This window comes from Pelmatolapia mariae, linkage group LG23, assembly GCF_036321145.2.
Source record: "Pelmatolapia mariae isolate MD_Pm_ZW linkage group LG23, Pm_UMD_F_2, whole genome shotgun sequence".
NCBI lineage: Eukaryota > Metazoa > Chordata > Actinopteri > Cichliformes > Cichlidae > Pelmatolapia > Pelmatolapia mariae.
Genome location: NC_086246.1, coordinates 42,926,562 through 42,948,248, shown reverse-complemented (window position 1 = coordinate 42,948,248; position 21,687 = coordinate 42,926,562). Strand labels below are relative to the sequence as shown.

Genomic DNA, 21,687 nt, shown 5'->3' with positions numbered 1-21,687 from the left:
AAGAAGCTAGATGGGAGGACACGCAAACTCCAAACAGAAATACCTTAGCCAGAAAGTCGATTTAAAATGAAGCGAGAGTGCGACATGGGAACCATATATACATTTAAAAAACTAAATAATTTTCTGTGATATAATATTATCAAATGCTTTCATCATCTGTTGTAGTGTAAATGCCATAAATGAGGCATTTGTAATGATTACAAGACTGTTTAGCTTGTCAAATTGAAACTTTAACTGCAAGAGCAAACACTGTTTGAGTGAGGTAGTTTTTGTAGGGCCCCAGAAACACTCCAGAGCTCCCCTTTCTCTGCAGTACTATATGCTGAAAGCTTCTGATGCCAAAGTTACATGGCAACAGGTACCTTTTCAAGCCAACTGTGGTCAAAATGAAAATGTAATTTGCTGACAGTGACACGCTTCTTTTCAAACCTAAAAGATCAGGTTGAGCGTCATGGTATAGACAGAAGTGTTAGAAATCAATATTTGTTCTAAAGTTAGAGAGGAGGGTGAAAGTGCTCAGCAGTTTGCATTTCAACAAGAAAGCCATAATGTTCTTTGTCTGTCTTTCCTCACTGCCGTCCGCAAGCGAAACGAGCGAGGGAAAGATCCCAAGCATTGTTTGGCAGTTCAAATGAGAGCAGCTTGGAGAGGTATTTGATTTCACAATGTTTAAGAAGAAAAATGTGTGGTGGGATTGTGTTTGAACGGTCCCCAGGGCCGAGTGGTTGGCCGGGGTCTGATGCAGGAAGGGGGCCTCGTTGGAGTGAAGAGACTTAACAAGAGTGTTTCTGTGATACCTGCATGTTTAAAGGACGTGAATGATACTGATTAATTCACCTTCAACGGGGTCTTTTCTTGCCACTTTCATTCATATTAAGTTATTTATGATGCATGAAATCAAAGACTTCACTGGCGTCATCGTAGGTGACCTTATGCTGAGATAATTGTTTGGTGTGACGAGGGACATTCAGTCAGCTCTGTGGCTTTGGCTTACCATTTCTGGGCTGTATTGCATCTTTGGCTCAGTGAGGAGATCTTCTGGGTCAGATACAGGATCCCCCCACTGGGCCCACCACAACATCGAGAGCTGCTCATTCTGAAGGCCTGTTTGTCTTGGTGAAAGAAACACAAATGTCTTTACAAAGGAATCTCTTGTCAAAATGAAATATATCCATGTGGGCATTTGTAGCTACAGCCAACACAAACATAATATCCTCTGTTAACATTCAGCCCCCCTTTTATGCTATCATCTGAAGGTTAATTACTCATTTATTACCTTAGTATCTTTCTTAGCCCTTTTTCTACATTGCTTTTTTGACTATTCCCTCTGTTGTGAGTCTTCCTCGTCTCTGTTTTCCTCTTTTTGGGCCTTCAGCCCTTTTTTTCCCATTTGAATTTCATGCTGTTCATCGGACAGATTAGATCCACACCCTTGTTTTATAGGTCTGTGAGCTCACCCTTGTTGTGAGAGTAGCCAGTGTTCTGTAAACGGTCCCGTGATCTGCAGCATGTTGGATCAGAATGCCATCCAGCCATCGTGAGGGCCCGACTATTCAGACCTGCTCAGACAGGCTCACAAAAACAGGTCACTGCACCTAAACATTGCTCCAAATGTTGGCCTTGTGAGTGTGTGTCTTTGTATGTGTGCATTTGTGATAGAAAGAGAGGGAAAAAGTAGTTCGGTACCCGAGCAAATCCAACAAAAGAATAAAACAAAATTAAGCGTTACATCAGCCACCCAGAGTTGTAAAATTAGCAAATGGAACGATGAGCTCACTCACACTGTCCCTGTGATTTTTAAACACTTACAACGCAACACAGTATTTTTACGCTTATGTCAGTCATCAAGAATGTATACTTGTGGTTTAATTAAATCAAATGATCTAAATAGTTTACCTCCCAATGCAGTTTATTCTTCATTTTTGTTTATGTAAAATGTCCACTGGGAGTAGAAATGAGTAACTGGGACATCAGAACAATGGGGGCCTGTCAAAATAGTGACTTTTATATTTTGCTTCCAAGGTGCCAGACTTACTTGTAGTTTTATAGTCGTTTTGAGCAAAAGTTCTTCAAGTTTTCTTAACGTATTTCAAAGTTTTTCTTTTGACATTGGCAGCTTTTTCACTCTGTCTGAGAGAGGGAGAATCTTAAATTGTGTGCTCCAGCTACAGGGGGGTCATACTGTTCAGCCTCCCTAAAAAGGTCTATGCCAAAGTCCTGGAAAGGAGCACTCATCTGTTAGTCGAGTCTTAGATTCAGCAGGAACACGCTGGACCACCTCTTTATCCTCTTCGAGTGTGTGGGTGGCTTGAGACTTTTGCATAGTATTGTATGTGGAAGTAATAAACTGAAACAAAAATAAAATTTAGACTTTATTCTGGAAATTTATTTCATTTGGATATTTTCCAGTGTAGTTAAAAGAGTAAGAAGGATTCAGTGCAGTTTATTATGACTTGGATGCCTTTGTGACGGTGACTGAATAACCAACATAAAGGGTCCTGAACTTGTTGAGTTTTGTCTCATATCCATATTAAAATGATAAAAATACTAAAAACAAATCTTAGTAAAAAACACTTAAAAATCTGCAGCAAATAAACAAAAAAATCCAAAGGTAAGACAGACTGTAAATATACGATATTATATTATATTATAATATATTATATTATATTATAGTGATGGGGTATCCATTACTTCCCATTGTACCATTGAAAAAATTACCCTTAAAACAATACTGTCAAACATATAGTCCGTGTGATCTGTACTTTATTATAAACAGTATTCTCCTTGAAGTACAAATTTCTATTATTCTCTAAATAAAATACATTTCCAAGTGATGTGCTCTACAATGTTCATTTCTGTGTAATTTATATAGATATATTGATTATATTGTCCATATTAGCAAGTTTCTTATCAAAGAGCAGACTTTGTTTTCTATGCCAATAAATAATATGAAATTTAGCGTTGACTAAACGATTCTAATGTAACTTTTGAACTGTATGTTACCTGTCATATCTTAAACTTTTTTGTAAATCTCCTGTTTACATAAATGCTCATTAGAAAAGAAAACGTAACAACCAGCACATCTTGCAGTAATCACAATAACAGATTAGCGTGGGTGTTGTAATGCTAACTCAGCTACCCTGCATATGACCCTTGCCTTGAAGGCAACAGCTATGCTCTTGCTAAAGCTTATTAGCTTTATAGTTGCCAGTTAGATATAGAATTTAGTTGAGTTTAGTTTAGTATTTAGTCTTTGTGTAATGTTTAAATTTTATTATTATACTTTTTCAAAGCACTCTATATATCCTATCATTAGCCATTTTATGTTCACCACACATTAAAATTTCTTAGTTTCATTTAAAACAAAGAAACAAAGAAAATAACTACTTTTTGAAATGTGTGAAGTAATTGTTCGGTGTTTGGAAGTCATTTATTCTGGAAATATAAGCCTCTACTAAAGAGTTAAACAGCATTTAATGAAGTCTTGGATTTTCGGCTAAGCTAAACTAACAGGTTAATTGTGGTGGCTTCATATATGGCATGCAAAATAGTATTGATATTTTAATTTCACTTCCAGCAAGAAAATATGTTTTCCAAACATGTCCAGTGGTTCCTATGACAAACGTCCTTAATAAGCCGGTGGGCATTACTTGGTATGGTCTTTAAAAATAATAAAACCAACAAGGTTCAAAAAACTGCATTCCACTGACTAAGCACTTTTTTAATGTGTTTGTGTGCCGTGTCACAGGCTCTCGGAGATGCCGACTTCCCTGCTGTGCTGAGGCAGCTGCTGCCTTTGATGAAGCCCCGTGGAGTCGAGGACATCTCGGCCTCAGGGTCGAGGCTCAGGGAGGACGAGTTAGGTCCCGATGAGCTGATCCTCCTGCTGGTCTATCTCTACTCCCTGGCTGATGAGACCCAGCCTGCAGATCATGATACAGAGGAGGAGGAGGAGCTGGAGAAGCTGGAGAGGGACCTGATAGGAGCGCTCACCCTAGTCATCAGTCGAGAAACAGAACTCAGCCCATTGCTTCAGAAACTGACTGGTGAGAGAAAGTTATTGCCATCACGGTTGTTCAGTTTTGCAGACGCGCTGTAGGAAAATGAGAGCAAATGGTTTGTTTATTGCTGCCCCAGTTCTTGGAATAGGGGTAATTTTATCATTGTCTTGACACTTCATCCTTTTCTCATGTCACAAACAGTAGTGCACACACACCTACACGCATTTTCTAGTCAGTTGGCCAAGTGGCTGTGGGAACTTTGTATTTTTGGATAAGTGTGAGAGAGAAATTACTTCTACCTTTAACCCCTACAGCTTCCCTTTCCACAATATTAAGATTTACCTGTAATGTGTGCATCTATGGGAGTCCGTGAGAGTATATTGATTTCTGAGTTTCTCTGTACTTTACCAGACATTTCACTGGTTTAGCTGAGCATGTAACCATGTGGCAGAGAAGATCAAGGCCAGCTCATAAGATGAATTAACCGTCTACCTCCACACCACAGCCGACTGTACCTCCCAGAGTAATGGCGTCTTTAACCTTGAGCCTCTCCTCCCCTACCACATAGTTCATAATTAGCACTGCTTTTAGTTTTGACTGTACCTTAGCACACGCCCTGAAATATTACACTGGGATTGGGGTTTTCATCTTATATGGCACATAGGGTCATATGGTGTACATATAGGGTTGGTAAATCTATGTAAAGCAGTAATAAAGATTAGTGACACATCTTTTGTATTTTTAGTCTTTCTCTCTCTCTTTCCCTTCTTATACTCGGTCTCTCCCTCTTCCTGTTCTACTTGGCCATTGCAGTTTAGAGGCGAGGGGCCTCTTGGCAGGCACAGGCTGTGAGATGTGGCTCATGTTAAAAACCTGACTCTCTGTTATAAACACTTCATTGCAAATTAGCCTGTCATGGTGTGCCAGGTGTGCTTTAGACAGAAAAAAAACAATGTGTGTATGCGCTCACATTGCGCACGTCTCGCCCATTCAGTGTAATTTGGCAGTGTGTGCACTCTTTTAAATTTGAGTCTGTGTGTGTGTGTGTGTGTGTGTGTGTGTGTGTGTTTGTGTGCATGCACGAATGTCTGCGAGAAAGGCTTTATGGCAGTCGATGAAGTGCTTGGCTGGGGTAACATGAGTCGGGAGGTCGTCTCTTTCAGCATCCAGAGCAAAACATTGATTGTGACATTCTCCCCAATTAAAGGACTCAAATGAAAACCAGACATTCAAAGAAACTTGGTCGCCATGAGAACAATGTTTTTACAAATTCTTTTATTTTGTTCCCCTTGGCTACAGTACACAGCCAGAGCTTAGCTAACACGATGCAGATACACAGAAACACACAGTGCATGCACAAATATAGTGCAGAAACACAAGAATAATATACACAAGCCAGAATGCTAGTAAAAGGGAGTAAGAAATAAGGACAAATAAGTTTGTGATAGTAAGCAGCAACACACCCTAACCCTTCTAACTACCTCCTTCTGGGAACTTAATTAAAGAGCATCTTCAGGAAATGGTGTTCCTCGTGTGGAATTGTTTTCTGTTCGATGTTTGCTGCCAGCCCCCGTGGACTTTAGTTTTCATGAAACTCCTGTTAACTTTTAAATATATTCAGACAGCATGTGTGTGGCAAATATCAAGCCTTGTAGACAGTGTTAACATTTGAAGAAATTGAGGGCTCGAGAGTCCACGGTGGAGTAAACAAGCTTCCAGACTTTATTCTTGTCCTTTTTTGGGGGGGCGGGGCAGCCAGAGGCGGTTCCACAGTAGCATATATATGTGTACCTTGAGAAAACTCGGTGTCTTTCAAACAAAAGGGAATTCTAATCTTGTAGTTAAATCTTCTCATATTAGTCAGCATACATTATCATTTGCCACACTCATTTATTTAGTCCTTGGATAAATACTGAATGATTTTATAGATAAACTGTCAATGATAAATTTGGCATGTTTATATGTTACATCTGATTCTGCAAGGTGAGGTTTCATTCTTGACATGAAAAAGCATAAACATACTTTTTTTTCCCATTTCTGGATATGAAATACGTTTTGCGTTTTTTTTTTTTTAAACTAGAACACGCTAGCTGTGAAAAAGCTGTTTCATCAGTTTTATTTAGCTTCATATGTTTGAGAATGATGCACTCCAAAAAAGGTGGTTTATCTTATTGTTGTCATCTAAGCAGATAAAGCTAGCCGGCCATAGGCAAGTAACCAGAACCATAATGCTGAAAACGACAGTACTTGTTCTTTATGAGTACCAAAATTCTTCGTGAACTGACAGTGCTAGTGCTAGGCAGTACTGCTACGTTAGCTCCCACCCCCACACTCATTGATTAGAAAGGCAGTAAGAGTTAGATGAGCATTTCAACTTGTGAGATCAGCTGTTTTCCATTGGCTAAAACGTTTATTAATGTTATGTAAATGCTTAAGCTAAATTATACCATAGTAGTAATGTTTGAATGCTATTCAGGAACCACCCTAACATTTCAGTCCTGTCAACAAAATATAATCTTTTTTTTTTTTTTAAATGTTAGTGACACAGTAAGGTGAGGTCATGAGTTAAACTCAACTTTAAGGCCAGAAATCAAACGAACTAGCAATGGGAGTTAAGACTACAGTTTACTGACATGCTGTATAAGCAGTTTGTCAACACATTTTAGGGGTTCTTGCATAACTGGAGTCAGGAGTGTCCTTTAGCAGCCAGCTCTGAGTTATAATTGATGCACGATGAGCAAATTACTTTATTTGTGGACATTGTTTAGTGGGTGCCATATAAAATGAACAGAATATCTTCAGTAAGTCTTAAAAGTACTAACCATAAACTCATTGTGGGAAGTGCTTAATGTGGTTATAGAGCAAAGAAGCCTTATGTATAATCGGTTTTCTTGATTGAGGAATTGTCCATTACAAAGAATGCAGGTTACCTTATTGGCTTCATTTGTCAGACCCAAAATTTATTTATGCTCACATTTATATTTTAATAATGAGCACTGCAGCTGCAACAGTTGACCAAGAAGCCCATTAAGGTGTCACGGAGTCACAAAGCTCTATGAACCAAAAATTAAAGAAATTAAAGACATTATTAATTTTTTAATTATTTTAATTGTGGTTACCCCATCAAAAATCCCAGAAAATGATTACTAACAATGTGTAATAATCTTTCACTTTTCCATTTAGTCTGTGACACTGAGACCCAAGTTCATATGTCCCAACCCTTTAAAAAAATTGGTTATGAAAATAATAATTTCATTTTGCCAGCGTTGTTTTTAGTAAAATTACTCAAATTGGAGTAAATACTATAATTTTGAGGGGCTATTTTAAGCAAAAGATTTGGCACACTACTAAATATTTATGGCAGTTGGACCATGAATATGGGGCTGCCTCAAAATAAACTGCAGTGTTAATGTTTGTGGTAGTGAGAGAACATGTTGGCCAGTGCAAGGGGATGATTTAAAGCCCTTGAAGACCTTTTAATAGATATAAATTAATATAATGGCTAGAATATCACCAGTAATTTCTTGTAGCAGCGCTTCTTTAAGTTGTAAATTTGGATTTGTGCAAAGGCGATGCTTTGTTTTCATTGTTAGCATGTGTCTATATACTATAGACATATTGCAGTGTGTGTGCAGCATGTATTGTTGTATTAGGGTATGGATTTGATTAAAGAGCTGAACAGTATTCATCCAAGAAAATTGTTCCACTTATTCCAGACTGGGAAATGAGCTCTTAAACCAAATGCTCCGCAGCCAACACCACATCTGGAACGATCTGGATTGGTTGTAGGCAACGCAGCACACAGAGAGCAAATGATGGGATTGGAGAAGCAGCTCAGTTTGTCCTGAAGTCTAGAATGTGATTGGCTGCTGGCAGACTGTAGTGTATGTGGATGTGGTGTGTGTGATGTGTGTAGGTTGTAAATAGCTCTGAGCATTTACTGTTAATCCCTCATTCAGTTGTGGCAAAAACTACATTTATGGTGGTAAGAGAGCAAAAAATTTGCATTCCTTTGTGCTTTATGGATTTGTTTCCTGTCAGCCCTGGTAAATTTTGGTTTTCTTTGGTTTAGAATCAAACCTACTCCCTCTGTTTTTTCCCTCTTTTCTCTCAGCATTGGGGTGCAGAAGACAAAAAGAAATCGGGCTGCTTCAAATGTTCTTAATTCCCTTTTCTATGACATCTAGCTGGCTAGATGATGGATCATAGTTTGTCTATACTTATGTCAGCGTGGGGGCGTACAGGGCGGGCAGTCCACAATTTGTGCTGATGCTTATGATTTACTCACTGCGATGACAGAAGAAGGAAAGAAAGTCACAGTATTCTAGGGAACTTCTAGGGAAAATCTTAACTGAAATGGTTACACGACATGTTCTTCTCTCTCACTCTGTTTCTCAGTCGCACATTTTGTTTGTTATTCATCCTGTCAGTGGGGTGTGCACAGGGTAAGGAAGAGGGGAGCAGTCGGAGACTTGGACCTCCCCAATGCTGCTGTTTGGGTTGGCACAGCAGCATGGGCCAGTCAAGGGACATGAAAGGGATCTCACATAACTCTGGCCACCAACACGCTCTGCCTACTTTTTAAACTTTACTTCTCTTTGTTTTTATATTTCCTTTTTCCATTTCTCCCCCTTTTCTCTCTTTTCTGCCTCCTTACATCTCTCCTTTCTCTCTTCTCCTCCCTTAAGCACCTAGCTGGTTGCAGGGGGGGAAGTGGAGCATAAGTTAGTCTAATGATTACGCCTGATTAAATATATTCCCCCTGTTGCACTATGTTTATGAAATTAGTCCCAATTATTTTTAATTGGTGGTCTCTCTTTACTTCCGCTACTGTTATACAAACACATATGCATACATATATGAGGTGAAAACCGTACGCCCCAGGGTGAACAAAGCAGCCTGTGGCGTTGTTCTCTCTAGTTCACTTCATCAGATAAGCTCAAGATTTGGAGTTCAGGCTTTAATTAGCAAAAGCTCATCAGAGTCCTCACTGCCGGGCCAGGCAGGCCTGGTTAGCAGGCTGGGCCACACACAGAGCTTGATGAGCCCCAGAGTCTAGCACCCAAGAAATCTGTTCCCAAGTCAACACTGTGGTTGCTTCTCAGCACTGCTTCCAGATACTATACCTTTTCTTATTTCCTGCTAGCTATGTAATATACCTGCCATTTGACAGGGCTAAAGGGAAAATGTGTAGATGCTGATGAATCACATACTGTTTGGAGAAATCAGCCCAGAGCTTCTGTCTGTCTTTGCTTCAGTTTCTCGTAACATTTTCTTGGCGTGTCGTCCATTGAATTGAAAAGATATGTTGTGTTTCAAATAACAACGTATTGATGACATAAAGTCTAGGAAGCTGAAAGTGATTATACTTGTTAATGGGAAAAAGAAGAAATATTTTAAAAGTAGACCTTTTCATGGATTTTCATAGAATTTTTTGTGGTATGTTTAAAGCTTCTACATTCATGCAACTTTCATTCAGGGTTAATCAACTGCTTTCCTGTTCATATAAACTATTTATTACTTTGATTGTCTTTTCTTGTATTGTTTGGTCTCTAAGTTTAAACCTATTAAACCTTCTTTTCAAAACTATTAAGTATTGAATCCTGTTTTTGGTGTTTCACTTGCCCCTGCTATCTATGGATGGATGGATGGATCCACATTCAGTTGCATATTGCTGCATATTATACTTTTTGTTATTATTGTACTTACTATACTCACAAATCCACTATTTTGATCACATTAGAAAACCATTAAAGTCCTTTGGGGGGAAGTATATTTGCATCACAGTTTTAAGATTTTTTCTGAGACTGTTAAGTGTACTGACTGCATGAACTATAAATGATACCTGTGATTTGATCACTCAGCAGCAAATCATTTTAGTCAGCAGTAGCTGCTGTTTGTTGGGTGGATTTCACAGAACTGGCCCAGTGTGGAGTTTACACCTCTGTTTGCTTTATGGAGTGTGTTAGCGCTCGTTGGAGAATCCCTCTGCTTCTTATTTATGACAGGAAATGCACATCATAAAAGGCTTGTAAGCACTTATCTCTCTGCTGGGAGTTGGGCTTGATGAAAAAGGAGACTATCGAGATCCCACACAGACTTGCAAATACATACACACATGCTTGCTAAACAAAGCAAAGGAAGAAATACATACCAGAGACGCATAGAGGCTGGCTCCTGAGGGACTCTAAATGAGAGCGCGGCCCATGGCCTCTACGCACGCGTCAGTGCAGGCGTGGGTTGCACTTTGACCTCTGGACAGCGAGCCGGCTGAGGAGGCTGATCGAAGCATTCATGCCTCTCTGCACAAACACATCTTTGGGTCTGTACTTACATACATAGGTTCCTGCTTTACAGCCTGCAGCAGAATTTAAATAAGGCCTCAGAGGATGTTTTTGTTTGAGTCTGCGGAGGTCTCTGTGCAATTTTTCTGCAGTTGCATGGTCATAGCTCAAAAAGTATTCATGAATAAGTGTAGAAGTGTGGTTCACGATGCCTGCATGTGAGTCACCAGTTTTTCACCAGACCCACTTGGTTTTACAGCATATCTGCGTTTTATCTGTTGGTGCGGAAGAACTTGTTTACATTTAGAATTCCAGTCAGCAGTGAAAGATGACCTCTCCAAATGTACCCGCTTTCCTCCCTAAACTGTCCCCTTTCCTCCCTCCTACAACCATCCTAAGTAACTTTTTGAATCAGCGGAGTCTAACTTTCACCTCATTCACGTCACTGAATGTTCAAGTAACCTAATAACCATATTGAATACTGATAAAATAAAAGAAGGTGATCTTGATTATCGAGGTCTAGACTGAAAGACCGCAGCTTTGCACTGCTTTTGCCTCATTTGACCTCAAACAACAGGAACAGAATGACAGTGTTTGCAGCAGTGTCCTGTACAAGCAGTGGAATTATTCTCAGCAGTCCTGGAAGTGAAACGGTTTCATTCACTTTTGCTCAGTTCGGAGTTCTCCTGGGTGGAGGACTCAGCCTCGATACCAGATGGAAGCTCTCCTGGCGCTGAACTGGCCGGGTTATTTCCTGTCAGGCCTGGTGTTAATCAAGCGCTGAGCCAACAGGAACGCCCCCACCACCTCCTCCTTTTCTTTTTTACAGCCCCTCTCCTCTTACACCCCCTCATCATGCAGAGAGACTTGAAAATACACTTTTTTCTCTCTCCTCCCCCATTTTTCCCCTTTAGTTTCTGTTCTTTTGTCTTCCATGGTATGCCCCAGCTTTGTTTGGTTTATGACATACTACATTCGGGGTGTATTTAGTTGGTCTTCAATCATGGTCCATGTTATCAAAGTGTCCCTACTGAGAACTGCAGGTCCAGCCAATAGATAGAAGGAGATAGTAAGGAATGAGTAAAAAGGAGTCTTTCTTTACTTGCCATCTGGTGTCTGGTCATTTTCTGTTGTGTCTGTTGGTGTCTTCAGGAGTGTGATGGACACAGTCACAGATAGGCTTATCTCCTTGCTCCACCTACTCCGCTGACCTCTCGACTGAGCAGACACAGGCCTTAGAAATGAGAGGGGGCCTCAGTTTTAGGGAACATTTGAACTCCATCCCTCCTTATATTCCTGCCCTGTTTTCCTCAGTTGCTTAATGGTCTACGTGCCTTGTCTTGTGACACATCGGCTAAGATGTGATTATTTTTCATGTAAATTATTTAACAGTACATGCGCTAAGAGCCTAGATACATGGTTCTCATGTGTGGCTCACATATCCTAGTTTTGATTCAAGATAAACACATAATCCAGTAAGAGAAAATTCAGTTAAGCTAAATATGAAAAACAATTTAAATTTAAAATTTGCTAGACACGTAATAATCCATTAATTTTTCCTTATCATTGGGATAGAACTGACTGCCCTTAAGGATCACTCGCAGCAATTTAGTTTTTCATATAGCACTTTTTCCACACACTTAAGCACTATAGGTACCTCACCTACAGCCAAATTAGAGGCATCAGTTAACTTAAATTGTATGCTTTTAAACTAGGAGAAAGCTGTATTATCAGATAAGTGATTTAGTTCTCATGACCAGTTCAGACTTGTAGTTAAAAACACAAGAGCCAGCAAGTTGCTAGGAAACCAAGCAATTGGTGGCACTAACAAATTCAAGCACCATTTGAAATCAAGAGTGTTTATTTGGACACTTGCTTCATGTTCACACTTCATTTCAATACATACTTAATGTTTTAAAACAAATCCAAAAATGTGAAGTGTTCTAGTTGTTTGCCTTTGGTAGATGAGTGTCCCTGTTGTGGGACAGAGTCTGACAAAGTATATGACGTTGGGGAAGATATCTTATGTCTTTTAAATCCTATTGTCAGTAGAGCTTTATTCCATCATCACATCTTCTGTCTGCCTCTCCATCATTCGATCTGATCTTCTCTTAGTTCAGTCTGCTTCTTGGTCCCCTCTTACTGATTCTTATTCTGTTTTGCTTGCAGACATTTAAACATGCACACACTGGACTTATGTTAACTTCTCTGTTGCCGACAGCCTTTTGGCATCTGCACTGTGTCTGTGAGCCCAGTGCTATCACATCCGACTCTCTGTCCAGGTGAACGTCTCATTCTGACTGGCAGAGATGGAAGGAGGAATGAACTGGTTCTTTTAGCGTTTTCTGTGTAGTCTCTTCACAAAGCGAGTACCATTTTGGCAGAGAGCACTGCCACTACCATTAATCATGGTCATCCACGTCGTGTAGGCGTGTAGACAGCGATAAGGACCTTCTGCAGCCAGTATTGCTGCAGTAAGGCCAGTATAAACTCAGCGCCCCCCCAGAATAAACACATTAGAACACACACATATACACACACACCTTCTTTATAACTGTCGCACTCTTGAGTTAAAGCCAAGACAGCCCACCTACTCCTATTTTACACTATTCCTGTAATACAGCTCTTTCTCATCCCTGACCCAGAACACACAAACTACTGCTTCCACTTTGAAAGAACTCACTATTTCTGACTGTGCTTTAATTTTCCTCTCCATACAGTAGCAAAAGCAAATTCTAAGAAAATCCTCTGAAAGGGGTGTAATATTTCCAGGAAGGGATATAGAGTATGGTTTTAATTTTCTCCTTTTCCTGTTTTCTTCTCCACACCTCCTCCCTCTTTAGACTTTCTCCTTGCATTGCTGCTGGAAGCATACACAACTTTTAGTAGCATCTCTCCAGGGTTTCACAGTTGTATGCAACCTCTCCTCTCCAATGAAACACTCATTCACTTAGCTACACGTGTTGGCAAAGTGATATTAATGCAGCATGTTGGTGTATTAAACAGACTCAGAATTACGACTGAAATAAAGAATTCTTTTCAGATAGTCTTAAAATGAGAATATATGTGTGCTAAGTGTGTGAAGTACTATTAGAACAGTAGTTGCCACTACTGGCTGGCCCATTTCTGCCTCAAAGCACAAATACTTCAATTGTTATTGCAACATACAACTGCAATAAACTGCTAATTCACTGAATCTGCATTTAGGTTCAGCTCTATGCCCTGAACAAGTTCTTAAAAATAACTTATGTCAAAAGGAACCCCAGTCTGTTCACTTTGTTGCAAATGGTACAAATTATGATAGCATGACTTATCAAAGGTCCTAACTGACAGAGAGGAAGATAAGAAACTTTTTTTGTGACGCAACCCAAAACTAACTATCAACAATCTTACTCATTAAAGAGTATGCAGAAGCTCCCTGTGTGTCAGTATGAGTGGACCTGGGATGTCTGCATTACTCAGATCAAGTGTGTAATCTGTTGGGACAAGGTGGTTAATGCTAACATGGTTCCAAGCAAGCTCAATAGACACTTGGAAACCAAACATTCCCCCTCAAAGAAACCACAAAAGAGGTCATGATCTCAACAAGAGGCAGTAAGACTGTTTTTTGGACTGTGTGAAAGTGTCTGATAAGGCAGCGGAGATCAGTGCTGCAGTGGAGCTTATTACAGAGACAAAGAAACCTCAGACGGCCACAAATGAGCTGTTTAAAGTGCCTTTGGCTTACAATACAATCAAACAAACGGATTATGTGTCAGATCACATAGAAGTGGTTTTGTGCAGATATGCCATATAAGTGTGCCTTGAAATTTTGGCTTTTCCTTAGGTGTGCCTTGGGCACAAAATGTTTGAGAGACTCGGTCATAGACACACTAATGTGCATTTAATAGCATTGCATTGGCAGGTCTCTTTACCCGCGTAGGCACTTGGGCACATACACAAACTCTCAGGTGGGAGCAGCCAGCCTCTGCTAGGCCTCTGCATCGCTGCAGTAGTCAAGTGGTTCAACACACACAACACTCTCTCACTTGAACTTGACTGTGATGCTGTTACTCTTAGTTCATCTGTGACAGCTCTATGTTGCAGCATGGAAGTACAGATTAGCTGGGTTTTTTTTGGTTTTTCTCTTTTGAGTGTTTATGCAGGACTGGTTCATATAAAACTGGCGAACTGAGTTGTTTAGGTTTTGCTGACTCACTTTTATAAGAGGTATAATGCATGTCTTCAGCAGAAGTAAGACTGTCAGCCCTCAGACGCAGGTAAAAATGCATGCACAGTATACGATTAAAAGTAAAATGAACCTTAAAATAATAGAAAATGACAGGCATATAAAAAGACTACATATTTGTGCACTTTTTTGTGAAGATGAAGCATTGCAACATTTCCTTAAAACAAGGGTGGCGTCAACATATCAAGGTCAGTAATAATAAGTGCTATGTCTGCTAGCGGTCACTGTAGCGCTCGTCCACCCTATAATCCACTTTGATGTGGACCTAAAACCCAGCAGGATGTGATGTTTATGTAGGATGCCTGCCTGTATGGGTAAGTATACATGTGATTCCCTTTGGTTTGTGGGTATCGTTGTAAGTGCTCATATGATGTCGAGCTCCAGGGACTGAAAAGGGAAGCGAAGCCACGATTAGGAGGATCTGACATTTGCAAGAGAAGCTTCCTGTGATACGAGGTTTCCTCTGTGTCTGTGGGACTCACCTTCTTATCTCGCCCCCCGTTCTCTATCTGGCATTGACTACTCTCTTGAAATTCATTCCTTTCTTGCTCACTGTTGCGCAAACATGTTTCCTGTTAAAGCCTCATATTTTATTTATAAATGAAGTTCAATTTGCATCATTTACAATTTTTTTAAAAAACCCATTTTTTTCACTTAATCTTAGTTGTATTTAAATTTGTTTCAGCCAGCCAGTGATAATGAGTGCAAAGAAATATAGTATGTGTAACTCACAACATTGAGAAATGTTGTTTAAAAAAAGCAGAACTAACAACAACCTAGAATACATAAATATGAATAAAAAAAGAAGATGGGTAGGATGATAGGGAGGAAGTTGGACAGTATACAAGTTGCATGTTTAAAAAGAAAAAAAAACTGTAATTGATTAAAATTTGGCCCAGTCTTCTTTAGGGTCAAATGCACCTCTTCACCATTTCAACTGCTCCTGCTAAGTTTGGATCGCCCTACAAAAGTCCCGTTCTGATCATTTGCAGAATCTCATTTGCGATTTCACCGAACTTGCTCACAAAGCAAACATTAACTTCTGTGTGAAGCTGACCCAACTTTCATGTCAAGGATCATCACTTGTTCCAGACATGACTCAGAAACAGAACAGCACTTTTCAGTGGTTGGGCCAGCAGTGGAGGCACATAAGGTGAGGAGCCGGACAAGGAGCATACAGAGGATAGTCACCCCAAACGACCTGGGCTGTGGTGAATGTGGTGTTTATGGCCACACCAGCAGATTTGCTGCTATTTACGTTTCCTGGATACCAGCTTTGGGTGTCTTCAGCATCACATAGTTCCTGCAGATTTGTAAGCTGCACATCAGTGATTCAAGGCTCCTTTCCACCAAACCAAAAGATGCCCCATTGGACTGAGATCTGGTGACTGTGGGGGGCATATAAGTACAGTGAACTCATTGTTATGTTCAAGAAATTAGTTTGAGATCATTTAAGCTTTGTTAACCATCAAAAGAGGGATAGACTTAGGGAGGGATAATGGGGTTGTCAACAATACTCTGTTAGACTGTGGCATTGAAACAATGATCAAGTACTATGGAGCCCAAACTCTGCCAAGAAAACATCCCCCAAACCATTACCCCACCACCAGCAGCTTAAACCATTGAAACAAGGCAGACCTAATTCAGACCCAATTTTGACCAAATCTTCTGAATGTTCAGATCAGGCATCATTTTCCAGTCATCTGTTTTCCAACCTTGATCGGTCTGTGTGAATTAAAGTGTCAGTTTCCTGTTTTTAGCTGACAAGAATACCACCCGATGTAATCTTCTGCTGCTGTAGCCCATCTGCTTCAAGGTTGACATGTTGTGCGTGTCATGTAATGGTCTTCTGCATACCTTGGTTGCAATGAGTGATAATGTTGCCTTCCTGTCAACTCAAAGCAGTCTGGCGATTCTCCTCTGACCTCTGGCATCAACAAGGCATTTTCCCCAGCGAGTGGTTGCTTACTGGGTATTTTTTCTCTGTAAAACCTGTAGGTAATCGTGTGGGATAATCTCAGGAGGTAAGCAAGGAGTAGTAGATCTGAAATACTCAGAACAGCTCATCTAGCACCAACAACGATGCCACGTTTAAAGTAAATGGGAAATCACCTTTACTTCCCATTCGAACACGTAAGAAGTTTAGTAATCTGATTTCTCGCCTATGCCGACTTTAATTTGGAAGTGTTAATATTATTAAGCACTAGTAATGAAATCTGTTGTTTTTTTGTGTGTGTGCAATTAACAAATGACTTAGTCTCACTTTTAGCCTTTTATAAATTCTTTGAATTATCGTGAAAAAGTGTTGGCATCAATTTACATCATCCCCCCTCATCTGCTGTCACAACAACAGTCTTTGTCCTGTTTCGTGCATTTAATAAACTCAGTTACACAACAAATCGCTGTTCTCTAGGAGAAATCTTGCTGCAGAAATGAGATTCCTGTAATCCGTTAGCCCAGAAAATGACTTTCTTTTATCCGTAATGTTCATGTTGCAGAAAGCTGATTAATGCTTTTCAATGCTTTAAATGTCCCCATTACTTTGAAACTTCTTCTTTTTTCTCATTTGAACTACATGCAACATTTCCAGTGTGTTATCTGTATTTTTTACAAGGACATGTTCCTTGTTTTGGGTTTTTTTTTTTTGGCTACCTGGCATTGAAAAGTAGAACTGAAATTGAAGTTAAAAGGCCTGTCATTCCAAAATCAACATGCCAGCTACGTTTCTGCCAGTTTTAAGTGGCAGAAACGTCCTAGGAGAGAAATCTGAAAACTATATATTTTCACAAGTTTCCCTTTTCTTTTTTTTTTTCTTTTTTTTTGTTTTTAGGTCCCATGTTGAACTTCTGATCCCTCTGTAGCCTCCACCTTCTTCATCACCACGGGCTTACACAGAGACTAAACCTATCCCTCCTACCGTGTGCTGTCCTACAGTTAGAGAAGTATCAGAAACTTCTTCATAGAATAGTTGTCTGTGGGGAGAACACAACTACTTCCTCTGTCATGCTACAGTGCTCTTGTAGAACTGAGACTTAAAGATGAAGAGTACCTCAGTCTCTTTGTTCTCTACAGCTCCAGTTTGTGAGCAAAACCCAGTGCAGCACCTCATCAGTCTCCCATGTTGAGAAAAATCCTGTGAGTCACCTAGATAATCATATGACTAAGTCACACTAAAGTAAAGCAAGCGGCTGACCGGAAAAAAAAACCCTTGACATGTTAGTCTGAGTGCGCACTGCAGTATTGTCTGTTCTGGCTTTGCAGTGGAAATTTTCAGAGAGAAGGGAAAAAAAATCCAGATTAATCAATCAGTCTGTGTGCGCGCGTGTGATGTGTGCTACTCCTCCACATGTGGCTTCAATCTCTGCTCTCTATTCCGTCCCACCCCTCCTGTACCCTTCACAGAAACTTGTGACCACCGAAGACGTCTTTGTGGTTCACAACAAGTCATTTCATATTGAAATTTACATCAGATTTGTCCTCACTTTTTTTGTCTTTCATTATGATTTGGAATATGTCACAGTTTTGCGCAGCAGTAGTCCATACAAACAGGTATAGTACGACCGTTGTGGTGTGTAGACTGATGAGCCAGTAAACAGACCCTGCGTCTCAGATATCAGTGAGTTTATTGCTCTGCGTTTAGATCGGTCAGTTCCGAGTTGTTTATTTGGCTTCCAGGTATGAAGCCAGTGAAACCCGCAACTCTCTCTCACAATCGCATGTGTATCCCCTCAGTTTGACCATGCAGTAATGGCTTTGTAGAATCAATAAACAGTCATGCAAGAACTTGTTCGCACAAATACACAAGTCTGTGTCCAGCGCATATAGAAACTAATCTCTCTTTTCTGCTTTCCCACAGACAAAAACACATTTTCTCCCTTCTTTGACCCTACTGCTCACTTTTTCCGGCACTCGTTTTAACATACACACATATAGAAATATTCTGCATTCCCATACTTTGTCCCTAGGCACACTTGGCTTTTAAAGGTCACACAGATCTGCTGTCCGACCCTCCATCCCCTCATCTGCAGTATGTAATTCAGACCAGCAGCACCCAGTGACCACCATGGGGTAGAGGCTACACAACCACCCGACCAAACTGTCACCCACTCATCAAACAAGCACACAAACATACACAGCCGCCACCACAAGCCTTCGCTCCCCCCGCCTCCTTCCTGCTCCATCCCTGCAGCCATTATCAAAGGATCTGAACAACGTCAGCGTTATCTATCGGCTGTCTCCCATGGGAGCAGCCGAGCGCATTGCACACTTATCATGCAGCACACACACACACTCACTCTCAGTCTCTTTCTTCCAGCACACTCTAACATGCTTGCATGCACACACGCACACACAAACACACGCTACAGAGTGAAGATCAAAGGTTAAACATCACTTTTCATCAGCTGCGCCACCCTCTCCTCTATCTGTCCTCCTCCTGTCTAATGGTTGTGTGTTTGTGTGTGAAGCTATGTGTACATGAGTACGAGCAGACGTTTGTCTGCGGTTGTGGGAGCATTTCTGTCCTCACCAGGCGACATTTTGGAGAGGCTTTTTTTCCTTGCACACAGTAAATAAACAGTCCTGTCCTCCTCCATTGTTTTCCTCTATCTTTCTCCATCTCCTGGATGTTTTTCCCCCCCTATGAAACTACAGTTTTGTTTGCATTAAGCGATTAATGGGAGACTTAGTGTTTCTTTTGTAGTTGTAAAATTGGCTATTAATTTGATGTATGCTCCAATAAAGTCTGTAACAGAGCCTTTCTATAATTTGATAAGTATGTGAGATTTTAAAGTGCATGCCTAGGAGTTTGCAAGTGAACTGAAAATCCTGCTCTCGACTCTTTCAGTGTTAAAAATAAAAAAGTGAGAGAGAGAGTGGGGTACTTCACCACTTAACCCCCCTGTGTGAACCCCAGTCCTGGCTAAAGCAGGAAGCGTGCACTTATTCTCGAGGTATACGTTTACAGAACCTCTTTCTCTGCACCCTCAAATTTTTGTGAAAATGGGTCAGGGGCTCAAAACGGCTGCAAAGTACTGTAACATTCAAGACATGAGGTCTTCAAGTTTTATTCAAGTCTTGTTTTTTGGAAAACAACATGTCTTAACACTATTCACAGTAAACCTTGAGAACTCCTCCTCCTTCCTAAATAAGTGCTCGAGTATGAGTTTGGCAAGTGGATATTTTTGTGTGTTGTTTTTCTAAGCCTTTCTTGTGGCAATAATTTTGAACTTCATAATTATCTCTGGTATTTAGAAATATTCTTGTGAGAGTGTGTTTCAACATCAACACTTAAGGCAGTGTGCGTGTAAAGTAAATAGAAATAAATTATGCAGTGTCTGGGAACACGTTCAGACTATGAAACCTGGTATGTTAACAGTTTCCTCCTAGCGCTGTATGAATTTGTCCAAAGTGGTTTGCAATTATTATTAAAACCAATTTCTTTCTTATTTTTGTAATTACAGTTCTTTATTTAGCTGAAGAAAGTAGACCTGTGTGTATGTAAAATCACATTCATATGTAAATCACATTGCGTTCTAGCCGTTATCACGGTTGTTTCTCGTTGCATCTGGCTGACTTTCATTGGGAAGTCAAGCAGCCTCGGAAGAGCAGATGATACTCTGCCATGAATTACGGCACCCTTGCTCCATAGTTCATTAATGATAACCCCATCAGTGAGGTTGGCCACAAGCCGTCCCTCTCCTCCAGCTCTTCATTAGCACGGTGTTGTGGGTTTGAGCTTCAGAGCAGCCAGGCTGCACTCTGGGCAATCCAGGCTGCCATGCATGTTATCACATTATTATGCTTCCTAGTGTGTGGGATTGAACATTTGCCATAAGGCTTCTAAGCACTTTTACTCGCTGATTCGCCACACACTTGTAGAGTTTTTGATGTCTTTGCGACCTACATGTAAATGTAGATTATTTTTAAATCAGCAGCATGCATATCTTTGACTCTGCTGTGTTTTATGTAAAGTATAATCCTCGTGGTGGATTTCTGCTGTTCATCAAAACATTTGTAGTAGCAGACGTAATCAAATAAATACGTTCTTCAGCAAATAAGACTCTTCAGGGTTAAATTTATACTTTAAGATTAAAGATGGTTTCATAAACTCTATAAGCTTTTAATATCTGGTGAGCTAATAGATTATTTCTTTTAGGATTTTCGACTCCACATTAATAGGCCCTTATGAGCTGTGCTTATATAACTGCCTCCAGTGCCACGACAAAGTTAGACAAAAGTTATATATAGAAGTTAATAATTGTGTTTTCCCTCATTTGCTGCTCCTGGAGGGTGCTACATGTCCTACTCTCCTGTGGATGGCTGCTAATTTTCTCTGCTAGAACTGATGCAGTGTACTTTTCTGTACCATAACAACAGCTCCTCTGGCTCAACCATATGTCGAATTTTTAGATTTTTGCAGAAAGGATTTAATGACGTCTCCTGATAATTCGTGTGTTAAACAGAACTGGGTCGGTTTGGGGGTTTATTTGGCCATTTCCAAATGCAGAGGCACTTGGCACACTCATTTTGGAAAATTTGCTTGCTACAACTGACATCTTAGTTTAGCTTAGCAAAAAACACTGGAACAAACCAGTTATACTGCTTCTCTCAAGGTTTACAAAACCCACCTACCAGCATGTTTAAGTCTTACCAACTAGCACATTATATTTCTTTAATTCATTCTTACAAAAACAAAGTGGTTTAGGTGGGATTCTGTATAAGGGCTATTTTTTGGAGGGAGCAATCCAGTAACTTAAGTTTCCGCTGGCCTATTAAAAAGTGGCAGCTGTGCCAGCAGTTTCCACCTATTTTCTGTCTCGATGCAAAACTAAACTGCTACCTTGAATCAATACAGGAACTCTTCCATCTAATTCTCTGTTATAATCTAGTGCAAAATATCATTAAAGATCTTTTCCACAAATTAAAATATAATATTCCTTGTCACTGCATTGCTGCTTCTTTGCATAAACTACAAATCCACAAATTAGTATGTAGACCCAAACAAGCTATTCATTCATAAAAATATGACCCCAAATAGCTACTAGCGGTAAAAAGTAAAGTGTGAGATTAACCATCCTTATCTTTTTTGCTTAATTTTAGCTCACTGGCACTCCAGCACTCTTCACCAGCCTCTTAGTGGGCTCTGCACTATTGAAGAGCCCATTTTCTTTAC

General features: G+C 40.2%; 1 protein-coding gene across 1 annotated transcript in view; it reads left to right on the top strand.

Annotated features, from left to right (window-relative positions):
• Nucleotides 1-21,687, top strand: part of scfd2 (sec1 family domain containing 2) — a 105,148-nt gene that overhangs the window by 43,485 nt on the left and 39,976 nt on the right. Inside the window, exon 5 of the mRNA XM_063467131.1 lies at nt 3,749-4,046. Coding sequence (XP_063323201.1) covers nt 3,749-4,046 — 298 coding nt within the window. The remainder of the gene's footprint in view (nt 1-3,748; nt 4,047-21,687) is intronic.